Below are 25,748 nucleotides of genomic sequence, written 5' to 3' on the forward strand. Positions count from 1 at the left end.
TATTCTTTTTGTAGTATTCTGGATTATCGAAAGGTTTCTCAGAAGGCTATAAAACTATATACTACTTATTGGCGGTTCTGAGGTATCTTTGCGATCGCTTAGGTACGCACCAAATTCACTTCGTTTAGGGGATCCCTTCAAACCATTCATGAATGGCCTGAATTGGCCCGAACCCAACTTGAATCGCGAAAATTGGAGCTTGAAGATTTTGAATCAAGATCCAAAAAATTCAATTCATTTGATTCATCCTTCATTCAAAATCTTCAAAAAATTCACCTTCATCTATCACCCCTAGCTCGACTTTGGCCCCGTACCGACCCGATTGCCCGAGCTCACACCTACCGAAGAGGCATTGATTGCTCGTGTCCATGTCCACGTGAACATTATGCTTGTGCGGGGGCAGCAGTACAAGTATCGAGGGCACGTCGTTCACTTTCTCCGCGAGGTTGGCTTGGTGTACAACCAGCTCCCTCCTGCCGCGGGAGTTGAACACGGTGTTGCTGCGTCCTGCCAACACGTCGTCACACGCTAATCTCAGCCGGCAATTCACCCGCCAGTTCCGCGTGCGTCGCCAGGCGGTTATGATATGGCTAGACTACCTGCGCCATCATCATCCTGGCTATCGATCCATCGCGATCGACGACGAGCGACTGAGCCAACTGCCCGAGGACGGCAATGTGGTGGACGCCATCCCCCAAAGTCAGGTGGAGGCTGCCGATGTGGGACCGGAGGAAGATCAGGAGGCAGAGCCTGACCTAGAGGATGCGGCTGCGGTGCCTGACCTGTTGGCCAAGGACACGGAGCTGGATGCTCTGCGGTCTATTCTCGCGGGTGAATCCGAAGCGGATGCGGGCAACCCCCTTGCCACAGGCTCTCCAGGGCAGGCGAGGCACGAGCTCCAGCTTCCCAACATACGGCACACGCCGATCAATGAGTTCAATCACTCTCATGCCCTGCTCTCCTTGGCATTCCCTGCCTGTTTCCAGACGGCAGAGCCGACTTTGTGGAGCCTCGCTTGCGGTCCATTGAGTACAAGGATTACATCGAGCACGCGATGCGGTGGCACGACGGCCGTTTTGCGCGCCATCCAACCTTCCGCTTTGTCGCATTCAACACCCTGATGCGGTCCCAAGCACGTGCGAGGTCCAAATTCTTCGTGAAGCAACACGATGGCACCCGTGAGCCGCTCACGCGAGCAGCTTATTCAGGCGCTCGAACACGCTGAGGATCCACGGGCGCAGGCGCTGATCAACTCGATCACAAGGCATGCGGTGTCGATTCGCGGTACGCGACCCTTTGGAATAGAAAGAGGCAGGACCTCGAGGCGTATGCCTACAGCTTGGGTTGTCCTGGCGCATTCATCACATTTAGCCCGGCTGATTTACACTGGCGGAGCCTCTACCAACACATGCCCCGATATGAAGAATGGCTGGGCGCGTCCGAGCCGGAAAGGATGGCATTGTCGCGGTACTTGTTGCGGCAGAACCCTCACATTGCTGCTTTCCACTTTCACCGCCGATACTGTCTCTTTCGGGATATCGTGTTGAGAACGAAGTTTAACGTGACGGATTACTGGGGCCGGTATGAATGGCAAGGGCGTGGGAGTCCACACAACCACGGTCTGTACTGGATGGAGAATGGCCCGGTAGCCGACATGAGGGATGAAACCGCTCGCGACCTTTTGCACGCACGTGGGATTCCACATCACTGCCATTAACCCGGAGCCGAACAGGACAATGCCCCAGGGTGAAGGGAATCCCTGAGTGTGGATCCGCTGGGCGTAGAGATGACATTCCTGCGGCTCTCGCAAATCGTCAACCGCTGCCAGCGCCACAGATGCAATACCGCGTACTGCTTGCGGGTCCGAAAGAGAAGTGGGGACCTGGCGAACGATATGCAAGGGCTGCAGCCGATATCGAGGCGGCCAATGTCGCCGATCCGGAGAGGGAGTGTCGTTTCAACTTCCCCCGTGCCTTGCGGGAGCTAGCCGCAGTCATCAGGAAAGAAGGTAAGTCATATTACATCTTCGAGGCAGCCCGCAACGACAGCCTCATGAACCACTTCAATCCTGCCATCATTCTGGGCTGGCTGGCCAATATCGACATATCGCCCTGCACCAGCTTACAGGCAGTCATTACGTATGCTGCCAAGTATTGCAGCAAATCGGAGAAGAAGACGGAGCCTTACTGCAAGCTCGCAGATCAGGTTTTGCCGCATACAGCACACCACCAGCCCCTGTTGTCCTTCTCCTCTCGCCTTATGAATAAGTTGATTGCCGAGAGAGATTATTCAGCGCAGGAAATTTCCCACTTGCTGCTCAACATCCTCTGCAGGAAGGCACTCGGATGGTTGTGTACGTCGACTGCCGTCCGTTGGAGCAGCATGTGCGGTCGTTCCGCGTCGACGAGGATGTCAGTGAGGCTGTCGGCAGCTACCGGAAATATCTGCAGAGAAATGACCAACATGAGAGTATAACCTATCTCGAGTACCTGCAGTCCTACAATCTCAAGACGTGGAGGAGACTCGGTGCGAACGCGAAGAAGAGGGTCCTGTCCTACTTCCCTCGGCACAGGTCAGCGGAGGCATCACCCCAGTTTCATGACTTCTGCCGTGTCAAGTTGATGATGGCCCATCCGCATCGCTCTCCGGAGGAGCTGCTTGCTGTGGACGGGCAGCCGTTTGAGTCCTTTGCGGCGGCGTACCAGTGCTGCCGGCAGCGACACCATTTCCATGAGGACGACCATTACGGCGAGGTGGGAGCAAATGAGCTGCAGGCAGAGGACGATGAGTTTCAGCGGGAGGAGCACGAAGAGCCTGTCGTGGAGGAAGATTGGCATGAACTCGCCCGTATGCTGCCAGACCATCCGCTGGAGGAGGAGGATATCGACGTGCTGGGCCGGCGAGATGTCGACGTGAATTATGACTGGACTCCCACGTTGGACGGTATACCGATGACGGCATTCTCCAGGGCGACTTCTGGAAGCAACGCAAAGCCGAAAATCCCCTTCACCTTGATGTGGATCATCAGCCGCTGGAGGCTCGCGATTCCCTGAATCCGGAGCAGCGCCTAGTGTACGATACGGTGATGGGCCACTTTCTGACCCAGGCCTGTTCCCAGTTGTTACTCCATGTGGACGGCGGCGGTGGCACGGGCAAATCATACCTCATCAATCTGCTTTCGGCGCACCTCCAAGCCGCCTCGGGCGGAAGAGGACGCCTGTTTGGCGTGCCGCGCCCACGGGCGTTGCGGGAAATCAGATATCGGGCACTACCTTGCACTCCCTGCTGCACCTCCCCATCAACAAGGACTTCAAGCCCCTGTCAGCGATCGACAAAGCTCAGCTCCAGAAGAAGCTAAAGGATGTCAAGTACCTGATCGTCGATGAGAAGAGCATGCTGGGTCTGCGACAGCTGTCATGGATTGATGACCGTCTCCGTGAGGCGTTCCCGAATAGAAATGAGGAGTTCTTTGGTGGTCTTAATATCCTCCTGGTTGGCGACTTCTTTCAGCTTCCCCCTGTACTGCAGAAGCCTCTTTATTACGACAAGGAGGTGCAGGGGGTAGAGATCAAGGGCAGGAACGCATATCGGCGCTTCGACAAGACGGTTTTCTTGAAGGTTGCCCAGCGTCAGCGCGGCGACGATCAGGCAGCGTTTCGCTCAGCTCTTGAGGAATTGCGGCTGCTCCAACTCTCTATGGAGTCCTGGAAGCTCCTCTCCAGCCGTGTTCAGGCGAAGCTGGACGATCAGGAGGTTGCCAAGTTCGTCAATTCCCTACGAGTATACGCCACGAAAGACAGGGTGAACGAATATAACCACTACCACCTCGACCGCCTAGGCCGGCCTGTCATCCAGGTCATGGCTAAGAACGTTGGCCCCGGTGCTGCTGCTGCTCCTGACGACAAGGCAGGCAACCTTGCGAAGCAGATTCCCGTATGCATTGGCGCCCGTCTGATGCTGACGTCCAACCTTTGGCAGCCGGTTGGCCTCTGCAACGGTGCACGTGGTACAGTATACGATATCGCGTGGGCGCCTGGAGCTGACCCCATGCGAGACCCTCCCTGCGTGATCATGATGGAGTTTGACAAGTACCGGTACACGGGGCCGGTATTCCTGACCACCACAGATGGCAGGAAGATTGTCCCGATTCTGCCAGTAGACAGGACTTCCTCGTCGGAGCCACACTCTGCACTCGTACGCAGTTTCCCCTGATCGTGTGCTACGCCATTACAGTTCACAAGTCGCAGAGCATCACCGAAGACATGATCGTGACGGATCTGTCGTGCCGTGACTTTCAGACCGGTTTGAGCTACGTGGCCGTCTCGCGTGTGAAAACGCTGCAGGGTCTGATGCTGGATGCCCCGTTTGACCGCAATCACCTGACTTATGCGTCGCCGCCGGAAGGAATTAAGATGAAAATGAAGGATCAACAACTTCGCAAACGACAGGTTCTTACCCAGAATCCGTATAAGATAGGCGACGGGTCTACGTAACTCCACTTGATGCTACCGGCGACAAGATCGACATTTTCAAGGCACAGATGAATGTATGATTGTAGATACTGTACTGATTGTTCAGTGACTGACTGCTTGACTGGTAGCCAGACTCGCAGCCTTCGGCTGATTGTACGCCTTGCACCACAGCCCTAAAGACTAAAGTGCAAGGCGTGGCGCAGTATTTTACTTAATCCAGATTTTCGTACAAAGTACATCCAAAGCAACTGGAAAGCATCCTGGCAAAAGAAAGCGATTAGCAACGTCAGGGAGCTTTGGCGGAGCTATCGGGATAGCAATCTTGGTGCTATGCCATCGTACGAAGCCGAAGCCAGTCCAGAGACCCGAGAGCCAGTATCCGCATTCAACAGGATCGCGCGAGGCCTAAAGGATTACTGTCGGCCACGAAGCCAGGATGAGTTCGATGATTATTGCAACCAAGAACCGCACGGGCTCGGCAAGATGACTGCTATTGAGTGGTGGCTACAAGACCAACAAAGAACACGCTTTCCACGGCTTTCGATCATGGCAATTGATGTCCTCTCAATTCCAGCAATGAGTGACGAGGCAGAGCGAGTTTTTTCAGGAGCGCGTCGTACAATCTCGTGGGATAGAGCGCAGTTATCGGCAGAAACCATTGAAATGCTAGAATGTATGAAGAGTTGGCATCGAAGTCCTTGTATTAGACTTTGAAGACGACAGTACGGAGTAGTTAATCAAGCATCCTTCTAAATACTGCGCTGTGGCGCTCCTTCACCTAGTTGTCCCGCCAAAATGGATTGTTAAATTGGTGGCGCCTCCATGGCAGTTGTGGCACCACATGGATTGACAAGATTGACAATCTTACTGGTTAATTCAATCAATCCGTCAATATCGATTGATCAGGATTGACTGGATCGAAAACCACACTGTCTGGGCCCATCGGGTGGTTTTCTAGATCCTGGTAGCGTTTAGGGAGTCGTACAAGGTCATCGCGGTGAAATCGATGATCTCGTGCCGTCTTAGAGACTGCGGCAAGAAAGACACTATGAAATGTTTCGAGGTTTCCTCTGGATGTTGATCCGCTGGAAGCAGGGCCGTGAAAACGCTGTTGACGTAATCATCGTGCTTCCTCTTTGGCTTTGGTGTCCGGTCACTCTTGCGAGTTGGCTGGTCACCGTAAATCTCCTGTTGACTGCGGCGGGTGCGCGTTTTGCCGCGTGGTTCTTCAGGAATTGGTTGGTCACCTGACGGCTGCTTGTCCGGTTGCATGCTATTGCCTTCTGAGGAAGGTCGCCGGCGTGGTGGCAGCGGTTGAACTACGATCGTGTCCCGGGTGACTCCTTCAGGACTTGGATCGCTTGAATCAGTCGACCTTTGGCTATCATAGTGTCACGGGCTGTGCCCGGCTTGGTGGACCCGGTTGTACCGGGTCCGGTGGGTCGTGCTCGGGTGGCAGTACCGGCCCCGCTCCGCGGACCCAGAAGCTGCGAGAACATTCTGTGAAGGGCAATATAAGCTCGCACTCGAGGCGTAGCCTCGAGTTCGGCTTCCTTTCCTCCTTAGCTCTAGATAGACAACACATAGGCACCTGCTAGTTGAACAAACTCCGGGCCAGCCTCTTACACTGAGGTCAAGAAGACTTACTTGAAGGCCGTCGAGAGAGCACGGAAGTCTTTTGAAGCGCAGAGTGTTGAGGAAGTGAATGACTTCTTCTCTAACCTCGACGAGATTATCAAAGAAGTTTCGCATTGGGGCATCGGAGATTTGGAATGAAGATGAAGTCGGCATTCGGATCGGCTGCTTGCGAGAACGCGTACCCGTTCTCGTGACCCGCACCACACGCGTGAAGAGTCGGGTGGAAGTTCTCGATCCGGCGAATCGAGAATCCTGCACAGTTATTGGCACGATCAATGCTGCAGGGACTCTCTTCCTCCTGGATCATCTTCGCGCATTTCCTACCACGAATTGGGCCGGTATCGCTATTGATAGTGGCGTCCGCTTTGCTCAATCACCAACCGGCTTCAGCAACGCTCAGATACATCTCGAATGGGCGAGGCACTTCAATCGCTGGTCCTGGGCATCCTCAGCGCAAGCACAACGCTCTGGGAAGTCACTAGAACAATGGTTTGGCTGTGATGAGCATCTTCGTGTTCCAAACCTTGGGATGACGACGGTTGAGGCACCTCCGACCCAACGGGACGAGAAAGATAGGATTTTCCGGTTGCTCGTTGTAGATGGCTTCACAGGGCACACGACTCTCGAATTCGCTGAATACTGCATCAAATTTGATATCATCATCGCCATTCTCCCCCCTCATTCCACACACATCATGCAGCCGCTAGATGTTGGTGTTTTCCAACCACTGAAAGCGGCACACCAGAAAGCTCTACGAAAAACACTCGCAGAGGGCCACCTTGCTTTCTCGCGGGTTGACTTCCTCAACGCTTTTCAAAAAGTCTACGAGGCTGGGTTAACTCATTCCAGTTGTCATCACGGGATAGGCACTTAGACGCTTGAGGGCCAACGCACTCCCTAAAACCGTTTTTGACACTTCCATCGGAATCTACACCCTCGATTCGCCCTCGACGCAATGGCGCGCCGCGCTCAGAGCGTCGGAGGGGTGGACGAGGTGCCGATGGTGATCGACGGCGGCAAGAAAGGGTTGGCGCAGAGCATGCACCACCCCAATGCCGGCCAAGGAGCGTTCACAACGGCATCGCGCACTAATCCTGACCCTCCTGCGGACCGAGACCAGCTCGAGGAACACGTACGAGAAGCCTACCGACATATCGCCAGCCTGGTGCACGGGGAGACCTTCCAAGGCGTCTGGGAGGCCATCCAAAAGCTTTTACGCGCCGACCGCGAGGCGCACGCGCCACGCGGCCAAACCTCGGATAAACTCACCACAACGAAAACAGAACTCTCGGCGACAGTCAGGGAAGCAGTCGAAGCAGCTATGGGAGGCAAGACCATGAAGAAGACTTGGGCGGAGATCGCAGCCGGCGCGCAGACTGCCCGCCTACACCCGGCCCCCGCGGAGAAACCGGTCCCTGCTCGCTTCGACAGGGAATTAGTAGTCCGCGGCAGCGGCATCACCCAAGATCTCAGACAACGTCGCCCACCGGAGATAGTTCAGGCTGTCAATCGCGCTTTCGGCGCTACCGTTGCGATCGCGGCCCGAGTGCTTCGAAGCGGAGACACAGTCATTACCTTTGAGAAAGACGCTAAACAGTATCGCATGAGGACGGACTGGCTACGTGACGCCTTCGGACCGCAAGCGACGCTCTCTCAGGGCGGCTACACGCTGATTGTTAAAGGAGTTCCTATCAAGGCACTACAAGACCGAGACAACGAGACCGCGACGAAGGCGATTGCAGCGGAAAATAAGGTCGAAGTCATCCGCCTTAGAGCGCGTAGAGCAAAGGGCGCCGGAGCGACGAAGACGACCCTCATACTCACAGTAGACGGGGTAAATGCGGCGAACAAGATTTGCGATCAGGGACTGCTTCTTCAGTCCGAACTTTTCAACTCAGAACCCTACGACGACTCGCTCGACCCAAAACAGTGCTTCCGCTGCTACCAGATGGGTCACCTCGCCCGCTACTGCGAAGCGAAGCCGACGTGTGGACGGTGCGGCACTGACCCGCACCCAGACAACGAGTGCCCGGCCGCCCTAGGCCAATCTCCCCATAAGTGTCCCCTTTGCGGCGGCGCACACCCAGCGTGGGACCGCCGCTGCAATAAGACTAAAGAGCACTGGGACAGAGCGCGTAAGGCCTACGCCTTTAGAGCGAGGCGGTTCGAAAGCCGCGGCCGCGACCCGACGCCGCGCCCTCGGCCACCCGAGCTCGACAAACCAGCTGACGACTCGCTACTGCCGCCACACCCCAAACGACCTCGACCAGCCTCAGCCGGGCCGGGCCGCCCCTCGACCAAGACCGCACGCGTGCGGGGCCAATCGGCACTCTCGGCGTCTACGGTTAGCCAGCGGGCCGCTGACACGATAAGAGTGTCTCAAGAGAGAGTCGCCGACGTCCTTATGGATAATGCTGAATGTTAATTACAGTGATGTATTGGAATACGAACCGACAACCCACTCTCACGAAGCTTGCGCTCCGAGCCCCGCACGCCGCCGACGTCATTGCAATCCAAGAGCCGGCTAAGAACGCTAAGACTGGCCATCCAATATGCCCGAGCAGGAGCAGCTACCGTCTTGTCTTTACTGCCGGCCGCGCGGCGCTCTACGTCCACAAACGGCACGACACCGGGTCGTGGACCAGCGATGGAGGCGTCGATTGGTGCAGCGTCACCTTCACTAAGCCCAACATCACAATCTTCTCCATCTACTCCCCGATCTATGCTAGGGAGCCTAATAAGAGCCCGCTACCCGCTCTCGCATCGTGCACGCCGTGCTGCAGAGCCGCCTTCGTCGGAGACTTCAACATCCATCACCCGCTCTGGGATATCCATAACCGAACGTCGGACAACTGCGACGACATACTAGGGCTGGCGAGCCGATGGAACCTTGCGCTCGCCACGCCCGAGGGCGAAATCACTCGTCTTGGTGGACCGGGTAAGCGTGACAGCACGATAGACCTCGCCTGGGTCTCGCGGGACCTCTCAGCGACGTACCTCGGCAGAGCAGATATCACAGGCTCAGACCACATCCCGCAACTCCTACAACTCGACGTTGGACCGCCTCCGCCCCGCTTACGGCTCCGGGGACTTCCAATAAACTGGCGCCTACTTGAACCCAAACGCGCCCGCGCGGAGGCGACGGCGCGTTTCAGGCCCTCGATTGCCCCTTCGACACCGCAATCCCCTAAAGAAATTGACGATTATGCCGACTGGCTGGTCAACCAACTGACAGAAATCGCCTATCGCGCTGCGCCCAAGGTCTGCGGTCGAGCTGATGGAGGCAGGGAAGAGTGGTGGACCCGCGATGTTGAAAACGCCACCCGGGCGGCTAAGCAGGCCGAGAGGCTCTACTTAAGAACCAGGAACCCGGCCCACTGGGAAGCGCGACGCGACGCCGTAGCGGCGCAGAATCGAGCCGTACACGAGGCGTGCAGGAGCGCATGGAGGAGACATCTCCACGACGCCTCAAAGACGAAAGGCATCTGGGCCTTGGAGCGATGGGCCAGACTTAGAAGCACCCAACCGCCTGCACCATTACGCCTCCCCGACCTCTCACGAGTAGAAGGCGACCCGACCCCAGCTCGCACGCGCGCCGACAAAACCAGAGTGTTGGCCGAAAGATTCTTCCCGACACCCTCGGCCGCCCATCCCGACGCTACCGGGGGCCCCGCCCGCGAGCCGGTTACGATCAGCAACCACTTCTCCCTCGTGGAGGTCGAGCAGGTCATCAAACGGACGGCACCATGGAAGGCGGCGGGGGAAGATGGTCTGCCCCTGGGGTTAATAAAAGCCTGCGGTAAACCAGTCGCTATCTCTATCCTTACATTGCTAAACTCTAGCTGCGCTCTCGGGTATTTCCCAGAGCGCTTTCGCCGCGCAGACGTGGTGGTTATCCCCAAACCCAACAAGACCCAGGCTCAACTTAACCTAGCAGGCAGCTGGCGCCCAATCTCCCTCCTCAGCACGGTGGGCAAGATAATAGAGGCGACGATCGCACGGCGGCTCGCCGATACTGCGGAGACGCATCTACTGCTCCCCGAGGGACAGATGGGCAATCGGCCTAGACGCTCTACGGAAGTAGCAGTCCATATTGTCGCAGAACTGGCGCGCACGGCGTGGGATCGAGGCGGTGTCGCGTCCCTTCTTCAACTCGATCTCAAGGGTGCTTTTGACAGTGTAGACCACACCTGCCTCCTCCAGGCTTTAAAGGGAGGAATCCCGGAATGGCTCCTAGCTTGGATCCGGAGTTTCGTAAGCAACAGAACAGCTCGCCTACTCTTCGACGGCGACGCGTCGGACCCTCAGCATACACGCAGGCGTCCCCCAAGGATCCCCGCTTTCCCCGATCCTCTTCCTCTTCTATATCGCCCCCCTTTACGACGCTCTCGAAGCAACGGCGGGAACAATACTAGTCGGCTTCGCGGACGACTCGAACATTCTCGCCTTCGGCAGAACCACAGACGAAACCGCCGAAAGGCTCGAAGGAGCATGGTCTGCATGCGAAGGCTGGGCGCGCGCTGTAGGGGCAGCGTTCGAACCGGCGAAAAGCGAATTACTGCACTTCACACGCGCCCACGCCCCGCCCGAGACGTGCGTTCGCCTCGGCAACACCACGATAGCGCCGTCAGAGTCCTCCCGCTTCCTCGGAGTTTGGCTTCACCGCAAGCTCCAATGGGGCCCTCACCTTAAGCAAATCCAGACCAAGTTTCAGCGCCAACGGGTGGCACTTACCGCGCTCGCTGCGTCTGCGTGGGGATGTCGACTCTCGCGCGCACGGGAGATCTACACCAAGGTTATCCGCAGCGCCATCGTCTATGGAGGCCCAGCCTTCCATACGCCTACGCCATCGAACGGACGCCCAAGGGGAGTGGCTCGTGCGCTCTGCAGCTTACAAACGACGTGCCTTCGCACCGTCGCCGGCGCGTATAAAGCCACACCAACCCGCAGCCTAGAAACAGAGACCGAAGTCCCGCCGCTTGACCTCTACCTCAACGAACGGCTAGCGAGATTTCAGAGTCGACTCGAGACCTCGGGGATGGCGGCGCGCCTGCGTCTGGCCTGCGCAAAAGTCAGCAGCGTGCTTCGAAAACGCAAGGGTCCATGGCGCAAACCCGGAAATGACGGCGAGGAGTGGCAACAGCGCTGGTGCATAGGCTCGACGGAGCCTCGTGAAGCTCTATGGCGTGAATGGACGAGAAGGTGGGAAAGAGAGCTGCGAGACGCGAAGGCACGCCATCCTCGTCGCGCCCTCCAACCATCAGACACGGAAACGCCCCCTCCGAAGCCCGGGAGAAGGCTGAAGGCCCACGCCGACCTCTACAAGCACGAGAGTTCCACGCTTATCCAGCTCCGCACGGGGAAGATAGGTCTTAACAGCTTTCTCTATCACAAGAACGTTCCCAGCGCGACGACCCCCCTCTGCCGGTGCGGTGGCGGGGAGGAAACAGTGTTTCACGTCTTCCTCCGCTGCCCCCTACAAGCTGACAACCGCAGGCTCCTCCCAGGCGCCCTCCGCACTGACGCCGACCTCCGCGCGCTTCTTATGCGACCCGACACAGCCCCATACCTCGTCCGATGGTTTCTCAACTTTCGGCCGATACCCCACTACAAGGTAGCAGCAGATCTCGCAAGAAGCTGGACCGCCAGCGCCGCGACAACGACGAGCGGACCGAGAGTAGAAATAGAGAACAAGGTAGCAGCGAAGGTCTTTACTCTTGTCGGCTCCCAATCCCAAACAGCCGCGAAGGGCCTGCACGCACTGCCGGGCCTCGACGACCCCACGGCTCACACTCGGGAGCTTGGCGGGCCGTGGACGACCGACTGAACACCAGCAAGAAATTCCTGAGAAAGGAGGTATAAGCGGGATAGAGTTCTCCGTCGCGCTGCGCGCGCGTTGACGGCTATTCGGGTACAACGCGCCTACGGGACCTGACGCCCCGGCCCAGTTTGGGACGGAGGTCCCCCACCTGCACCAGGCTGGCGGCTGCGACCCAACATGCTCAACATCGCGACGACGGCGGCCCGCGGGCCGAGGCAGATGAGAAGGTTGTATATAGGTTTTCCTCCTGGGCCACCGGGTTTTTCCTATATAGGTAACGCGTAGAGGCTCTAGAGCCTGCAGGCTAGCTAGTGTAATAAACTACAACTACTACTACTACCCACGCTTTTCGGAGCTAGACCTCTTGATAAGAGCAGCGCCGTTATCACGATGAAATCCTTGTATAAAGTCATATAGTTCATCGTATGAGTCATACGCCTGCGAGGGCGGCAGAGGACGAATTTGCCACGATGGGAGGGCCTCTTGGGCCTCATTGTGATCGAGGGCCTCGGCCTCGTTGGCCTTATGGGCCTCGTTGGCTTCGTGGGCCTCGTGGGCTGCGTTGGCCTCGTTGGCCTGGTTGAGGAAGATATTGGTGTAGTCCATTGTAGCAATTGGCAATCGATTGACGATAGCTTCAATTGGGGGTGTGCGTGTATGCGTAAGGCGATGGAAGAATTTTACTACACTATAGAGAGAGGCAGGGCCAGCGATTTAGGCGGTACCGGTACGAGCCATGTGGGCGCACGCGATTTGGGTGACAAGGTGTGGCAGTGTCGGGGGCAGAAAAGTCGGATCCCGGGTACAAATAGGGAAATGTCCGAGTATAAATAGGACTACTCTTAATTTTCGCTCTGGCTTGCCGGTCGGGCAATTTGTTGCATGACGTGGTGCGTTGCATGACTCAGTGAGGTACGTTAATGTGTGGACGCGCCCCGAACCCGTGTACACCCCACCACTCGCGCTTGACGAGTAGTGAATCATGCACGGACGATTTCAAATCATGCACGGAGACTTAAACCCCATTTGGAAATTAGCCGCGCACCCAATTTTTAGTGCGCGTACGGTCGCACATTAAGCAACAAAGGCACGCACCGCAAAAAAGAAATCGCGCTAAACAGCCGCACTGGCACATTTGCACATTTGCGCATTTTTGGCGTCATTGAAGATCAAAGCGAATAAGCGATTCATCCCGCCGATGCAGAGGATTGCCAAGATGATGGCGCTGTCTGACACGGATCGAACGGAGATCATTCGCGAGTACGCTCTGGCACCGTGGAACGACCGTGTCCAGGAAGTGGGCGAGCCGGTACAGGTGGTCCAACCCACTTGATGTGGATTGTGGAAGGCATCATCATTGCCACCTCCAGCTCGCAGAGAAAGGGCGTGGTTGGTATGGGAGGTGTTGTTCACGACACCACCCTCAACAGCGCAGGCGAGGTGCTGGCCAGCTACTCGGTCACACTCGGGTCCAGGGATGAACAGAACCCGTACACAGCAGAACTCGCTGCAGTGGCGATGGCGCTGGAGTTCATACCGGCTGGACTGCGTCGCCGAGATTTCACGAGCATGACGAGCAACCACTCGGCATTGGAAGTTATCAGGTGACCACGCCAACAGTCTGGCCAGTGTACAATCCTACAGATATACTAATACGACCACGTCGAGTATCTCCGGCGAAGAGGGTGCGGCGTTACGCTCTTGTGGGTACCAGCAAAGGATGAAGGCTTTTATTGGGTCCGTTGGCCAATGCCGCAGCACAGGGAGCCACAAGTCATGGACGCACTGCGGAGACAGCGATATATCGAGCAGGTCTACCACACTACGTTTGGCCCTCGCCTCACAGCGACAACGTGGACGACTCCCAGAGGGATCGGTAAATACTCGAAACGTACCGGTATCGACAAGGCGCCGCAGTGGACTCGGATATGTGCAGTTGTGGACAAGCAGTAGAGACGGTGGATCATTTTCTTTTCCGATGTAAGAAGTGGACGACGCGGCGCGAAATTATGGCCGACTGCGCCCGACCGAAGATGGGCAATTTGTCCTTCTTCCTAAGAGGCAAAGCGGCATCGAACGACGACAAGTGGAAACCGAACATGAAGGCAGTGCACGCCACAGTTCAATTCGCGTTGGCAACAAAACGAACGGTTCGACATGGATCAACGGGCAGATACACATTAAGCAGACGAGACGAAACTAACATTCAAGAGCCTCAAATGTGGCAGACCGTGCTCCAGCTGCTGAGGATAGGACGCTGAACACTTGGAGAAATTGGCCTTCAAGCGGGCCTGTCATGGAAGCATCGACCGAGGTTGGATATCGAGCGAAAAGAATCGTGGTGCTCCGGGTAGCATGAAGCAATGTACTGTAACCGTAGATCGCTTAGCGCAGTAGCCCTATAGGGGATTCCTCCGGGCGTAATACAAATAATAATAACATTTGCACGTTCGGATCAATGGCACCTTCATCGCCTTTTGCATTAATTGCACACCTATCGTAGCTCTATCCGACGACCTATAGTGGTGCGAACTGCTTACCACTGTATCCGTAGCTTAGTCTCGTTTTATGAATATTGCGTAGATAACTTAAGTCGGAGTTTTCCGAATCTCTCTCCTTATGAACAATCATTTTGCCCAAGTCACATTCGACCTCGCTTATGCTCCTGTACCGTCGAGGGATGTAGTGCTTAAAGCGACTTAGAGGAAGCTTGTAAGTGTAAGTCACATGATAGAATCCAGGATAAATAGATAATCCGGCAAATTACAAGACAAACAAAGGCCCAAAGCCCCCCCTTTCCACTAAGTTACTGTCGATGGACTGTCATTCTGGTACTCATGAGGTAGGGGCAACACAAGAAGGGATAAAGATGCATGATCTAGCTAGAAAGAAGCGGCCACAGGGCCCTATTTATGCCGTAGTCAGAGGGACCCTCAGGTGACTTACATAGGCACCAAACTGGCCCCATACGTGAGGTCTTTATGGGTCCCCGATACATGGCCTCATAATGATCCTTCAGGTGGCCCTCCCTTGATCCTTCAGGTGACCTACTAACAGCGGTGCCTATACTAGCCGACAGTTACCTACACTATTGCATCGCTCTTTTTTCTCTTCCTTTGCATTGCTTTACCATGTTCTTTTCCCTTCCCTTTGTATAGCTATATTGCGCTCCTTATCGTCTAATACATGCTCCCATGGCGCCTTACTGGGGTGCTGTAAACTGCCCTAAGGCTAAAGTTCTAAACGTCTCCATGGGCAAGTTCGAGAGGAGAACCCAGAGTCTTGCTTCTGCCCCTTCTGCGGGAAACCATGGCCCCAGTCAATCGTTGTATCAGACGCCGACGAACCTCCTGCGGGACCAAATACTCTATCGAGTCAACGTTCCGCCCAGGTTATCGGCCCGGCTCGACCAGCGGCTCGAAAGAGGGATCGAACGCTCAACTTTCGACAACATTGGAAGTCGGCTGCTGAAGAAGCCACTGCGTCCTGTAGGACGAGAGAGAGAGAAGACCCTTACGAACATCCACTCGGGCTGCCAATCCGTATTAACGGTATCCTCTGCCGTGGGGAGCAGTACGCTAGCTTCTTTATTCCGCGGAAGCAGGATGAGATTGGTAAAATACAAGAAAACGCGCCTCCTTCGCTTGGTAACTAACGAGCCAGTATAGGTAGCGTCGATCTCGATCCCCTCCCACACAACGAGTATTCCGATTGTCTCTCAATGACTGTGGATGAATGGGTTAGAAAATACGTCCGACCACAGTTCGAGAGCAACTTCCAGGATAATGTGCGTTGGGAGATTGGGAATAGTTGGCAAAAGCAGAGAGGATTAAGGAGGATCCCACTGGATAATCCTGAAGTTACTATTTACGACCTCTTTTTCCAGCACGCTATAGACTCTCCCAAGGCTCGTAAGAGTTGGTCAGTCGACGAGGGTCATATCGTCGTCTGGATCAGCTTTCAGGTTGAAGACCCTAACCTTCGTGCGGCCTCGAAGTCTATTAGTGATTCGAAACGGAAAACGAAGAACGATACATCTCATAGGGAACAAGATCGCAATGTCCATGCGAGCTCGAAGTCCCGCGGGAAAAGGAAGAGAAATGCGTCTCCTGATGCGATAGACACGCCTCATCGTGTCAAAAAGGAGCGTATCGAGGTTGATCAATTCGAAAGTTCGCCACTGCCGGACCTAAGGGATCTTGCTAGTGACTATCCACTGCCAATCCTCACGCCGCAGCTCGTTCTCCTCTCGCGAGGGCCAAGACGAGGAGCAAGATAGGGAGCAAGACGAGGGGCAGGACGAGGGAGAAGGCGAGGCCTCTACAGATACAGAGGCGGCGAGAGGGCCAGCTTATAACACCAGGCACCTCCAGAAGAGACGACTCTAACTGGTGCCCGGCTCAGGCACATTATCAATGCCTTCCTCTCCAAATAGTTGGAATCGGTGTTGAGCGCTTAGTGGAATAGCATCGCCCTGAAGCTGGGCTTGAGCTCGTCGGAGAGAATGGTTTTGTTCGAGGATTTGGTCTAGTTGTACCTATATTATTTTAATACGCACATGTATTTACACCAAGAGTGAAGTTGCTCACATATCTTGCCAGCCCGCCTCGTGGCGGCTCCATTACTGCAAGAATTGGCTGGTGACCACTTTCATGATGCTGCCGTATTCGACGGCGAAGTTCCATATATTCCTCAAAGAAGGGGTGCTTGTGATCTTGCCTTGAATCAAGCAACCCGTCAAACCCCATCGCTGTCAGCTCTTGCATACACCAGTCTGCTGTCTCTTGTGGCAAGAAGGAATCGATGTCGATATCTTGTATCGGCTCGAGTAAATCCTGCAGAACCTCGCTGGCCATACCCTCATCACCCTCGCTAAGATGCACACCCCAGTTCGGTGCCTGATCCGTATTATAGAGATCTATAGGTCGGCCGCTTATTACATGTTGACGATTTCGTTGTGTGCGGATCTTGTGAGAGTTCCAAAGGTCCACGAAGGTTGCAAATTCGTCCCTGATCATCGGTGTATAGATTGCGTATAGCGCAATCTGGTCACTTAGCATCGACTCAATGAATAAAGCCGAGTGTGCAAGCTCATTGAAGAAAGACTACTCTATAATTAGCGTATATATGTAGTCTAATAGTTCGATTGTGTGAAAGGCTGGCCCGGAGTTTATTCAACAAGCAGGTGCCTAGATGTTGTCTATCTAGAGCTAAGGAGGAAAAGAAGCTGAACTCGAGGCGTAGCCTCGAGTGCGAGCTTATATTGCCCTTCTCGGAATGTTCTCGCAGCTTCTGGGTCCGCGGGCGGCCGGTGTTGCCACCGGGCACGACCCACCGGACCCGGTACAACCGGGTCCACCAGCCGGGCACAGCCCGTGACATTACCCCTTGTCCCCTCCGACCAGGTCGGCGTCTGCGGGGTTCTTGCGTTCCTGCCAGCGTCTCGTACCTCTCCCTAGGGCCATCATTGGTCTTGATTGGCCCGTACTTGTCCTCGAATGCCTTCATCGCAATTGTTCCTTGCAACCACTCAACTGGCTCCCAAGTCGGCTCTGCGTAGCCCGTCCATCGCACTAGTGCTTGCCTGAATTCCCCTCGTCCCCGCTTCTTCCATCTCGCGCAGAGAATCTCGTCGACATCCCACAGATTCGTGCCGGACTCATCTTGTACCGGTGGTGGCTGTGCGTCATCTACCTTTTGGCCAGGAGCCGGATCTTCGTGACTGTGTACTTGTGATGCAGCCAGTCGAGCTTCTTGCACGGTCGTGGCGATCTGTAGTTTGCCATCGAGAGCCACACCTTGTCACCAACTTCAAATCGCTCCGCAGGCTGTCGCTTTGCGTTGGCAGCCTCTTCTTGTTGTTGCTGTGAGGAGGCCATCACTGCTTGCATGTACTCATTGACCTCCTGCAGGCGACTGAGTAGGCTATCAGCTCTGCTTTCCTCTCTATGCCTCGGTGGCTCTTCCGATTCCTCGACGCTGATGGGATCGACGTGGTAACCATGCTCAGCGAAAAGGGGCTGATCTTGGTCGCTGCGGATTCACGATTGTTGAGTGCCAGCTGCGCGGCAGGGAGCAGTTCTCCCAGTCGTCCTGCACGTACGACACGTAGGCTCTCAGGTAGGCCTCGATCTCCTGGTTCATTCTCTCTGGCCCTCCGTCCGTCTGAGGATGATAGGCCGTGCTCAATTTCTGCGTGACACCTGCAAGACGGCAGAACCTCTTCCAGAACCTACTTAGCCAGTTGCTCCGCGGTCGCTGACGATGGACCGTGGCATTCCGTGAAATCGGTAATGACACTGGAGAAAACGGTTTGCACACGGCTCAGCTTCCATGTTGTCCATCACCTCGAGGTCACAGCCTTTGTCAGTCTGTCCACAATCACCCACAGGTACCTTGCCTTGCTCGGTCCAGTAGGCGGCAGATCTGTGATGAAGTCCATGGACAAATGGCTTCGGGGTCGATCTGGAATCGGCAGAGGCTTGAGAAATCCCCTTTTCGACTGGCGCCAGATGTGTGCTCTGCCGCAGGTGTCGCAATTGGCTACGTACCGGCGAACCAGCTGGGACTGCCCAGGCCAGTAGAATCGCCGAGCCACAATAGCCAGCGTACCTTCCCTGCCGGGATGACCGGTCGCAACAGAGTCATGCGACTGCTGCACAATGCGGGTTCTCAACTGGTCTTTCTCAGCTTCCTCCTGGTTACCCTCCTCTCCGGATCCACCCGGCACCCAAATACGGTCTCTGAATGTCAGCCTTTTGCCTGCGTCGATCGCACATTCTGAAATCTGGATCTTCAGGCCCAGCGAGGGCGGGAAGGCACGCTCGCGATCGCGGACTGCCTTATAGGCTGCCCGGAATATCGAGTCCTTCGCCACCGTTTCGTCCCAGAGTTGCTGCAGGTCCGCTACCTCGAAGACCTTCATCTTCGGCAGGGTGGATGCCTCTGAACAGTCAGAACTCATCGCGTTGATACATGCTCTTGTCGATGATGGAATGGCACTATCCGGTATCAACTGTATCATTCTTCCTTGTTCCCGCTCGTCGTCAATGCCCTGTGGCTTGTCTTGTTCACGGCGGGACAACGCATCAGGCACGACAGCCTCGCTTCCCGGTCGATACTCGAGCTTGAAGTCGAACTGGGACAATTCGGCTGCCCAACGGCTCTGCCGTTCCGTGAGCTTCTGGCGTGTCATGAAATACTCCAGGTTGCGGTGATCGGTAAGGATTGTAAATGGGCCGCAGCTCCTAAGTTCGGCGTTCCAGTTGTCGAGACATCTCATGATGGCAAGCATCTCCTTGTCGTGAATGGGATAGTTGTACTCCGCTGGCGAAAGTCGCTTCGAGAAGAAGGCGCATGCGTGTCGACGTCCATCTGGGCCTTCCTGCGACAGGACGCCTCCCAATGCGTAGCCTGAGCAATCCGTCTCCAAAAAGGTCGGGAGGCTCGGGTCCCACTGCTTGAGCACCGGTGACTCGCAAAATCGTCGCTTCAGCTCCTGAAACGCCTCGTTCTCCGCTCGTCCCCAATGAAAGGCAGTTCCTTTCTTAAGCAGGGCATCCAGAGACTGCGTGATCTTGGCATAGTCGGGGATGAAGATCCGGTAATAGTTGGCGAAGCCCAGAAAGCTTCTGACACCCTTCACCGTGGTCAGGGCCTCCCATTCGCGGATGGCGCGCTGCTTTTCGGGGTCGCAGGCGATTCCTTTCCTGCGTTGACGATGAACCCAAGGTATTTGACCTCTTGTACCGAAAACTCGCACTTCGCTGGGTCTAGGTGCAGCCCAGCGTCGGCGAGTGCTTGGAACTCGTCGCACCTTAGCCTCATGATCCGCCTTCGAACCGCTCGAGTAGATCAGTACATCATCCAGGTACGCTGTGACAAAGTCGTCCAGCCATTCGCGCAATACACTGTTCATGTATCGTTGGAATGATGCCGGGGCGCCGCTCAGGCCGAAAGGGCACACGAGCCACTCGTAGAGCCCAAACCTCGTGCGAAATGCAGTCTTTCCCTCATGTCCCGGAGCCATGCGGATCTTATGGAAAGCGGCCACCACGTCCAACTTGGTGAACCACTTAGCCTTGGCCAGATTCTGCAGGGTCTCCGCGATGAGGGCAGTGGGTATCGGTCGCGCTTGGTGATTGCATTCAGCGCTCGGTAGTCGCAACAAAATCGCAGCCCTCCATTCGGCTTCCGCACGAACAGCACCGGCGCGGCAGCCGCTGAGCTACTCGCTCGGATGAATCCTCTGTCCAGCAGGTCTTTCAGGGTCTTTCGCAAGACCAACAGCTCTTCTCGTGACATGTTGTAGAGTGGGCCCCACGGAAGGGGTGGCTCGTTGCCGTTCTTGTCAGGCTGCAGGTTGACTTCATGATCCACACCCGGTCGATGTGGCGGCAGCTTCATTGCCTCTCCTGGTGAGAATAGGTCGCGGAATTCTTTCAGCACTTCTGCCGGGACCTTCTCGCTCGGATCGACTGGCGGCTTCGGCTGAAGCGCCCTCTCTATATCCGACAAACTGATTGCATGAATCGAGATCGCGTTGCACTTCTTGCGTCTCTTTGCGCGTCGACACTCCGCCGTGAATACGGCTGCCGACACGAGTCTTGCGCTTCGAATCGCGCGTATCTTGGCGGGCTCTTCCTGCCCAATGAGGCGTATCGTCACACCTGCCCTCCCATGGTACATTCGCTGCTTGGCAGCATCGTACACGACGTGATTTCTCTCCATCCAAGGCCGGCCGAGGAACATGTCCTGGCCCAGGCTTGGGATCACGTATGCAAAGACACGTTCGTCAAATCCAGCTGTCTCGACCACAACAGCCACGACCCTGGGGATATGACACTCTTCGCTGACTCTGAGAATCCCCAATTTCTCGTGGTTTCGAGTCGACGAAGGGTATCCGCAGCTTCCGAACAAGGGCTTCGTCGATCACGGCATAGCAGTCACATCCACAGTCGACAAGGGCGCGTATTCGATAGCCTCGGTTTACCCGCGCGTTGACTAATACAGTCCGACTATTCATTCGTGGCTTGAACGCTTCCCAGTCCCGGATGTCTGCCTTTGCAGGCCCCGGCGCCCGCTTTCGCCCGGGGCTAGTCTTTCCCGCCGACTCGTCCTCACTGGATGCTGCGGTTGATTCCGAATCATCTGCGGCATCGGGCTTCTTCATGCGCGCAGCTTTAGGTCGCTGTTGCTTCCCTTCGCCAGGAAAGACCACCTGGGCTGGGCAGTCCACGATAAGATGATCCGTCCGACCACAGCGATAGCAGCGGCGCTCATCCTTCGGCTTCTTATCGACATGTCGACGACCCTTCGACTCGTGGCCAATACGGTTGATGTCCGTCATCTTAACATCTCCGTCGGGGTCCTCCGGTTCCTCCTTGGGTCGTTGCCTTGGTAGCTGTTGAGGCGTCCGCTCAGTCGACGTCGGCTGCCTACCGGGTTTCAGTCTCTCCAATCTGCCCGCAATTTCCTGAACTCTCGCAAGCCATCCCTGGTAGTCGTCGGGTAGGACGGCTGTGACCAAACTCTCTTGGAGGCGTGCATTTATTGCGTTCTCTAGAAATACGATCTTTGCACTGTCCGGCCAGTCTGCTCCCCCGGCTTCAGCTAATGCCTGTTCGAATCGGGAAGGAAGGACGCGAGAGGTTGGTCTTCGCGCTGCCGCATAGTTCTCAGCGTGGCAGCAGCGCGGGATTGGATGTTGCTGTCCTGGTAGGTTCGGTCGAGGTATCGCATGAACTCTTGGGGTCGTAGCTACCCCAGGGCCTCCGCGGCGTAAAGGTAGCGACCACTTGCTGTGGTCGCTCGTCCAAACATGAGTTGATGAGGTACCAAAGTTCGCGATTTCCACTGTAGTAGTGTGCATCAAGGTCCAGCTTGTCTCGCATCTGCCTGGCCCAGGAGGAGTAGCTCTTCCGTGAGCCGTCATACTTGGGTGGGTTGGGCAACGGTTTCCGCATTCCAGTACCGCAGGTTTTGGGAGGGCGTGCCCAAGCCAGGCGTGCTCTCGCCCAATCCTCGTGCCACTGGCGGCGATTGCAAGTCGGCGCTCTGCGGCTGCGCTCGCCCGAGTTGCTCCATCAGCAAGGAAAGTTGGTCCTGTAGAGGGCTGAGAGTCGCATTGACCGCTTCTTGAATGCGTTGGTCAATCCATTGCTGCTGGAGACTTGGGCTCTCACTCTGCTGGTCCATCCTGACGAGCAGTCTGCAGCTTGCGGTATTTAGAAGGAGCTCTAGATATGTGAAAGGCTGGCCCGGAGTTTATTCAACAAGCAGGTGCCTAGATGTTGTCTATCTAGAGCTAAGGAGGAAAAGAAGCTGAACTCGAGGCGTAGCCTCGAGTGCGAGCTTATATTGCCCTTCTCGGAATGTTCTCGCAGCTTCTGGGTCCGCGGAGCGGGGCCGGTGTTGCCACCGGAGCACGACCCACCGGACCCGGTACAACCGGGTCCACCAGCCGGGCACAGCCCGTGACAGATTGACTTACAATCCATCGGTCTGACGCTCCAACTCGAAGGCTTCGCCACCATGACTCGATTCGCACATTCCGTGTACTTGGCCCGTACATATGACAAGACTCAATAAGGTCTCCTTGGCGATACATGTGACGCATACCATTTATATCCTCATACGTAAATCGTGCTGACCCAGCTCTTGCAATCGCCGCTTGTGCCGCAACCCAAAGAGGAGTCTCGACGCCGTAGTCACAGCGAGTGAAAAGGGCGCATTCCAGATGCTGTACAGCAACAAGATACTGCTTGAGTGTGCTTAACGCTGTAGTCGCTGACCTTCCCAAGAAGAACCAGACAATACAGCGCGAATATGCATCAATGCAAGCATAGACTTGAAAGCCGAAGCGCTTGAGCTTCTCGTACCCATCGAGGCACCAAAGGAAGTTTGGTCCCGGCACGGTAAAGTCAGTACGATGCTTGAAGTTGCCCTCGCGGCGCCTTTGGACTTCCTCCGGAAAGACTGAACGATAAAATCATAGAGACGGTTTTGCGATACCAAGACGCCACCTTTTAGTCGGACATAGTTGTAGAGATAGCCTCTGCCAAATGAACGAACCGCAGATGTCTCTTGGAGGTCCCTTCCAATGAATTCAATCGCGGCACGAAGAGCTGCTTGCCGTTCGTCGTCCGTGCGATAACGGCGTTTCATTCCATTCTGTAGTCGAGTGCGTACGACTGTGTGAAGGGATACCGTCATTCCATCCTTGGTCCGTAAGTCACGAGCGATTGAAGAGTCACTATACCCGTATGTATAGAAGTAAAAGCGAACTCGTTCAATAAGCTCTTCAGTGATGTGTATATTCTGCCGTGAAAGACCCAGAGTGGCCAGATGGCTCTTTAATGTGCGTAACGAGATCTCTGCCTGCTTCTTGCACGAAGGGTATCATTGACTTGAGCCAGTATACCCGTAAGTGTAAACTTTAACTCATGCATCTCAACGATCTCTTCGAACAAGTCATCAAGCCGTAATTGACGAGATAGTCCCCAGGCGGCAATTTGGGTCTGAAGGGTCCGTAAGCTGATTGTCGGAGAGTCTTGGGCGACGAGCAGGCTGTTCAACGATTGCAGCATTTCCTGTTGCGTAGACCTTGACAGGAAGAGACCATTAATGTGATCCCGGAAGGGCTCAAGATCAACACTGCGTTTAGGCATCGTTGTATCGCAGATATAGCAATGCAGTGGTCTCAATTGGGTTATTTGACGTCGGACGAGGGCTCCATACGGTCTTGTGCCTTGAGGCAGGCGGGGTTGAGGGGTCAGGCGGCGTCGTGGCGGTTTAGCGCGATTTCTTTTTTGCGGTGCGTGCCTTTGTTGCTTAAGGGATTTTCCGGTGATCTGCCGGATCTGGCGATTCGCCGGATTTTGGGCTCATTGCATTCCAGCAAAGAACTGAGAATAACTTCACGAATACTATTTGAATTGTTCTAAAATCTTATAAGAGCAGTTAATAATGCTCAAAGATGCCACTCAATCTTTTTGAAGTCATCCAGCCATCGAGGTCGTCTTCTGTTACTCTCCGATCGCGCAAGTCCCCGAAATGCACCCATTGCCTCCCGATCACTATCAACAGCTAAAGAGGGCCTTTGAGGACAGGATATGTCGTTTGAAGTTATCATTGCCTTATTATTTGCGTTATTATATAGTGTGTTTGGTACCTGCAATGCTATGGCCCGCTCTGGTGTGAACGGAAGAGTGACAATTTTTGCAGCGTGAACATCCTGACTCCTCTCGCGACCCTCAGAAGCCACCCGTCGCTCATTCTGCATTTTCTGTGGCTTTTCCACTTTCAAAATCTTCAGCTCTTGTTAATAATGCCAATTTATCTCCTTATTTTGCTTCACGGCCTCCGTCATCCGTCGTTTTCTCCCAATTTCCGCCTCTCATTGCTTCCTCTTCTCTAGAGCGAGAGCTTTGCTCCGCTGCCTTCTGCTGTCGCTGAAGCTTTCGGGCCTCCTTCTTCAGAGCCTCCTCTTTCTTTGGAGTCCTTTCACTGTCATTTTTGGCGAGCTTGAGCCACAATTTTAGAGCTAAACACCTCGTCTGCACTAGAATCTGTACAGCAGAAGAGATCATCTTTGAAGCCTTACCGGTCTGCCTGCGCTGGTTCTTGTGACTACTTGTTCTCTGCATACTTTAACTCTCATATCAAGCACTTAAAACTCATATTGAGGGCTCCCGAGGTGCTGCTCAGCCTTCGGCTGTTGCGCCAGCATCAACAGAGGACTTCTCGACTACTTCCTGAAATGCGTTCCAAAACACAGTCTAGATCTTCGATTTCAGCAATCCAATGAACCTTTTTGATTTGTCTGTGTACTGGATAAGATCATGCGTATACGCTGTTGAGAGAGGCTGAATAACGATACATCAAGGGTTGCAGCCGATGAATGGATTGAGGGGGAAACACCACAACGATCACTCGGTGCCGGTCACACCACTCCATAAATTCGATACTAAAATGGTTAAGTGGCCATCGGGAACCAAAGGCGATAAGCACAACCGTTTCGAGCTTTCACCTGGTAAACCGGTCGAACGTACCGGTGAGCTGCTCATTTCAATATTGTGATTCGTCCACCTCGTTTTTGACGTGTTAAAAATATTTATTGACGACTTGATTCACGTTTCACGAACCAAAAGTCCAGAGTTTGTGCTGGCTTGTCTTGGTGGATGAGAAATGGGGCAGCGATGCCATCTCTTGACTGACGCACATCTTGAACGTAAGGGAGGATGGGTTGCCATTTTTTAATACGCCGAGCAATTTTGCCTTGTTTTCTTATAATAAGAGGAATACCCTGTTCGTTCAAATGCTCATAAGGAATAGAAAGCCCATTTCATCCATGTTATACGTGTTTTAGGGTAGGGTGTCGAATTTCTCAATTTTCGTGCACGTCTTTCCTTGTCAGGTGTGAAAGCGGAGCCTCGCGCACTGAATTTCAAGCTAAAAATAAACCTTACATTCAGATGCATAGATAGGTTCTTTTCAGAAGATGCTTGTACCGTCGAATCACGTTCAATCTGGCTCATTACGGGTGCGTAGAATGAAGTTATCCAGCTCGCCCTTCCAACCCCATTTTTGCAGTATCCTGAGCCAAGTTCTGCACTATGGATAGAATGGGGAGAATCCCACATGATTAAAGCCTACGATGAAAGCCAATAATGTTCTGTTTTGCTGTATTGGCTGAAATGACTTACACAATCTGTCGGCATCCTATTTTGGCCGTTGCTTGGTTTGATGTCAGCACCGCAGCATTGCCCCTAGATAAAAGTTCTAAATATATGCCAGACTTTCACTGCTTCTGATGA

General features: G+C 54.7%; 5 protein-coding genes across 5 annotated transcripts; 2 read left to right on the forward strand and 3 right to left on the reverse strand.

The window, feature by feature from the left end:
- Positions 1–581: 581 nt before the first annotated feature.
- HRG_10907 (PIF1-like helicase domain-containing protein) lies at positions 582–4,493 on the forward strand (the record flags this gene model as incomplete). The annotated part of the gene is made up of 16 exons (XM_044869377.1): positions 582–831; positions 987–1,178; positions 1,242–1,467; positions 1,549–1,581; positions 1,746–1,780; positions 1,829–2,205; positions 2,334–2,411; positions 2,496–2,546; positions 2,619–2,912; positions 2,969–3,072; positions 3,195–3,519; positions 3,619–3,801; positions 3,856–3,906; positions 3,979–4,006; positions 4,055–4,094; positions 4,160–4,493. 16 exons carry the CDS (start codon positions 582–584, stop codon positions 4,491–4,493), a joined length of 2,601 nt encoding a protein of 866 aa, XP_044715328.1.
- A 933-nt stretch (positions 4,494–5,426) lies between these two features.
- HRG_10908 (uncharacterized protein) lies at positions 5,427–5,860 on the reverse strand (the record flags this gene model as incomplete). Its single annotated transcript, XM_044869378.1, has 2 exons — positions 5,427–5,755; positions 5,848–5,860. 2 exons carry the CDS (start codon positions 5,858–5,860, stop codon positions 5,427–5,429), a joined length of 342 nt encoding a protein of 113 aa, XP_044715329.1.
- A 1,205-nt stretch (positions 5,861–7,065) lies between these two features.
- On the forward strand, positions 7,066–10,044 carry HRG_10909 (uncharacterized protein; the record flags this gene model as incomplete). The annotated part of the gene is made up of 6 exons (XM_044869379.1): positions 7,066–8,454; positions 8,583–9,048; positions 9,136–9,164; positions 9,249–9,530; positions 9,585–9,879; positions 9,953–10,044. The coding sequence occupies 6 exons, from the start codon at positions 7,066–7,068 to the stop codon at positions 10,042–10,044; spliced, it is 2,553 nt and encodes an 850-aa protein (XP_044715330.1).
- A 2,223-nt stretch (positions 10,045–12,267) lies between these two features.
- On the reverse strand, positions 12,268–12,537 carry HRG_10910 (uncharacterized protein; the record flags this gene model as incomplete). The annotated part of the gene is made up of 1 exon (XM_044869380.1): positions 12,268–12,537. One exon carries the CDS (start codon positions 12,535–12,537, stop codon positions 12,268–12,270), a length of 270 nt encoding a protein of 89 aa, XP_044715331.1.
- Positions 12,538–17,621: 5,084 nt separating this feature from the next.
- On the reverse strand, positions 17,622–20,235 carry HRG_10911 (reverse transcriptase (RNA-dependent DNA polymerase) domain-containing protein; the record flags this gene model as incomplete). The annotated part of the gene is made up of 7 exons (XM_044869381.1): positions 17,622–17,964; positions 18,035–18,134; positions 18,202–18,230; positions 18,483–18,583; positions 18,662–19,609; positions 19,868–20,064; positions 20,163–20,235. The coding sequence occupies 7 exons, from the start codon at positions 20,233–20,235 to the stop codon at positions 17,622–17,624; spliced, it is 1,791 nt and encodes a 596-aa protein (XP_044715332.1).
- Positions 20,236–25,748: the final 5,513 nt, after the last annotated feature.

The sequence above is a fragment of the Hirsutella rhossiliensis genome (assembly GCF_020360975.1).
Source record: "Hirsutella rhossiliensis strain HR02 chromosome Unknown scaffold00018, whole genome shotgun sequence".
NCBI classification, from domain to species: domain Eukaryota; kingdom Fungi; phylum Ascomycota; class Sordariomycetes; order Hypocreales; family Ophiocordycipitaceae; genus Hirsutella; species Hirsutella rhossiliensis.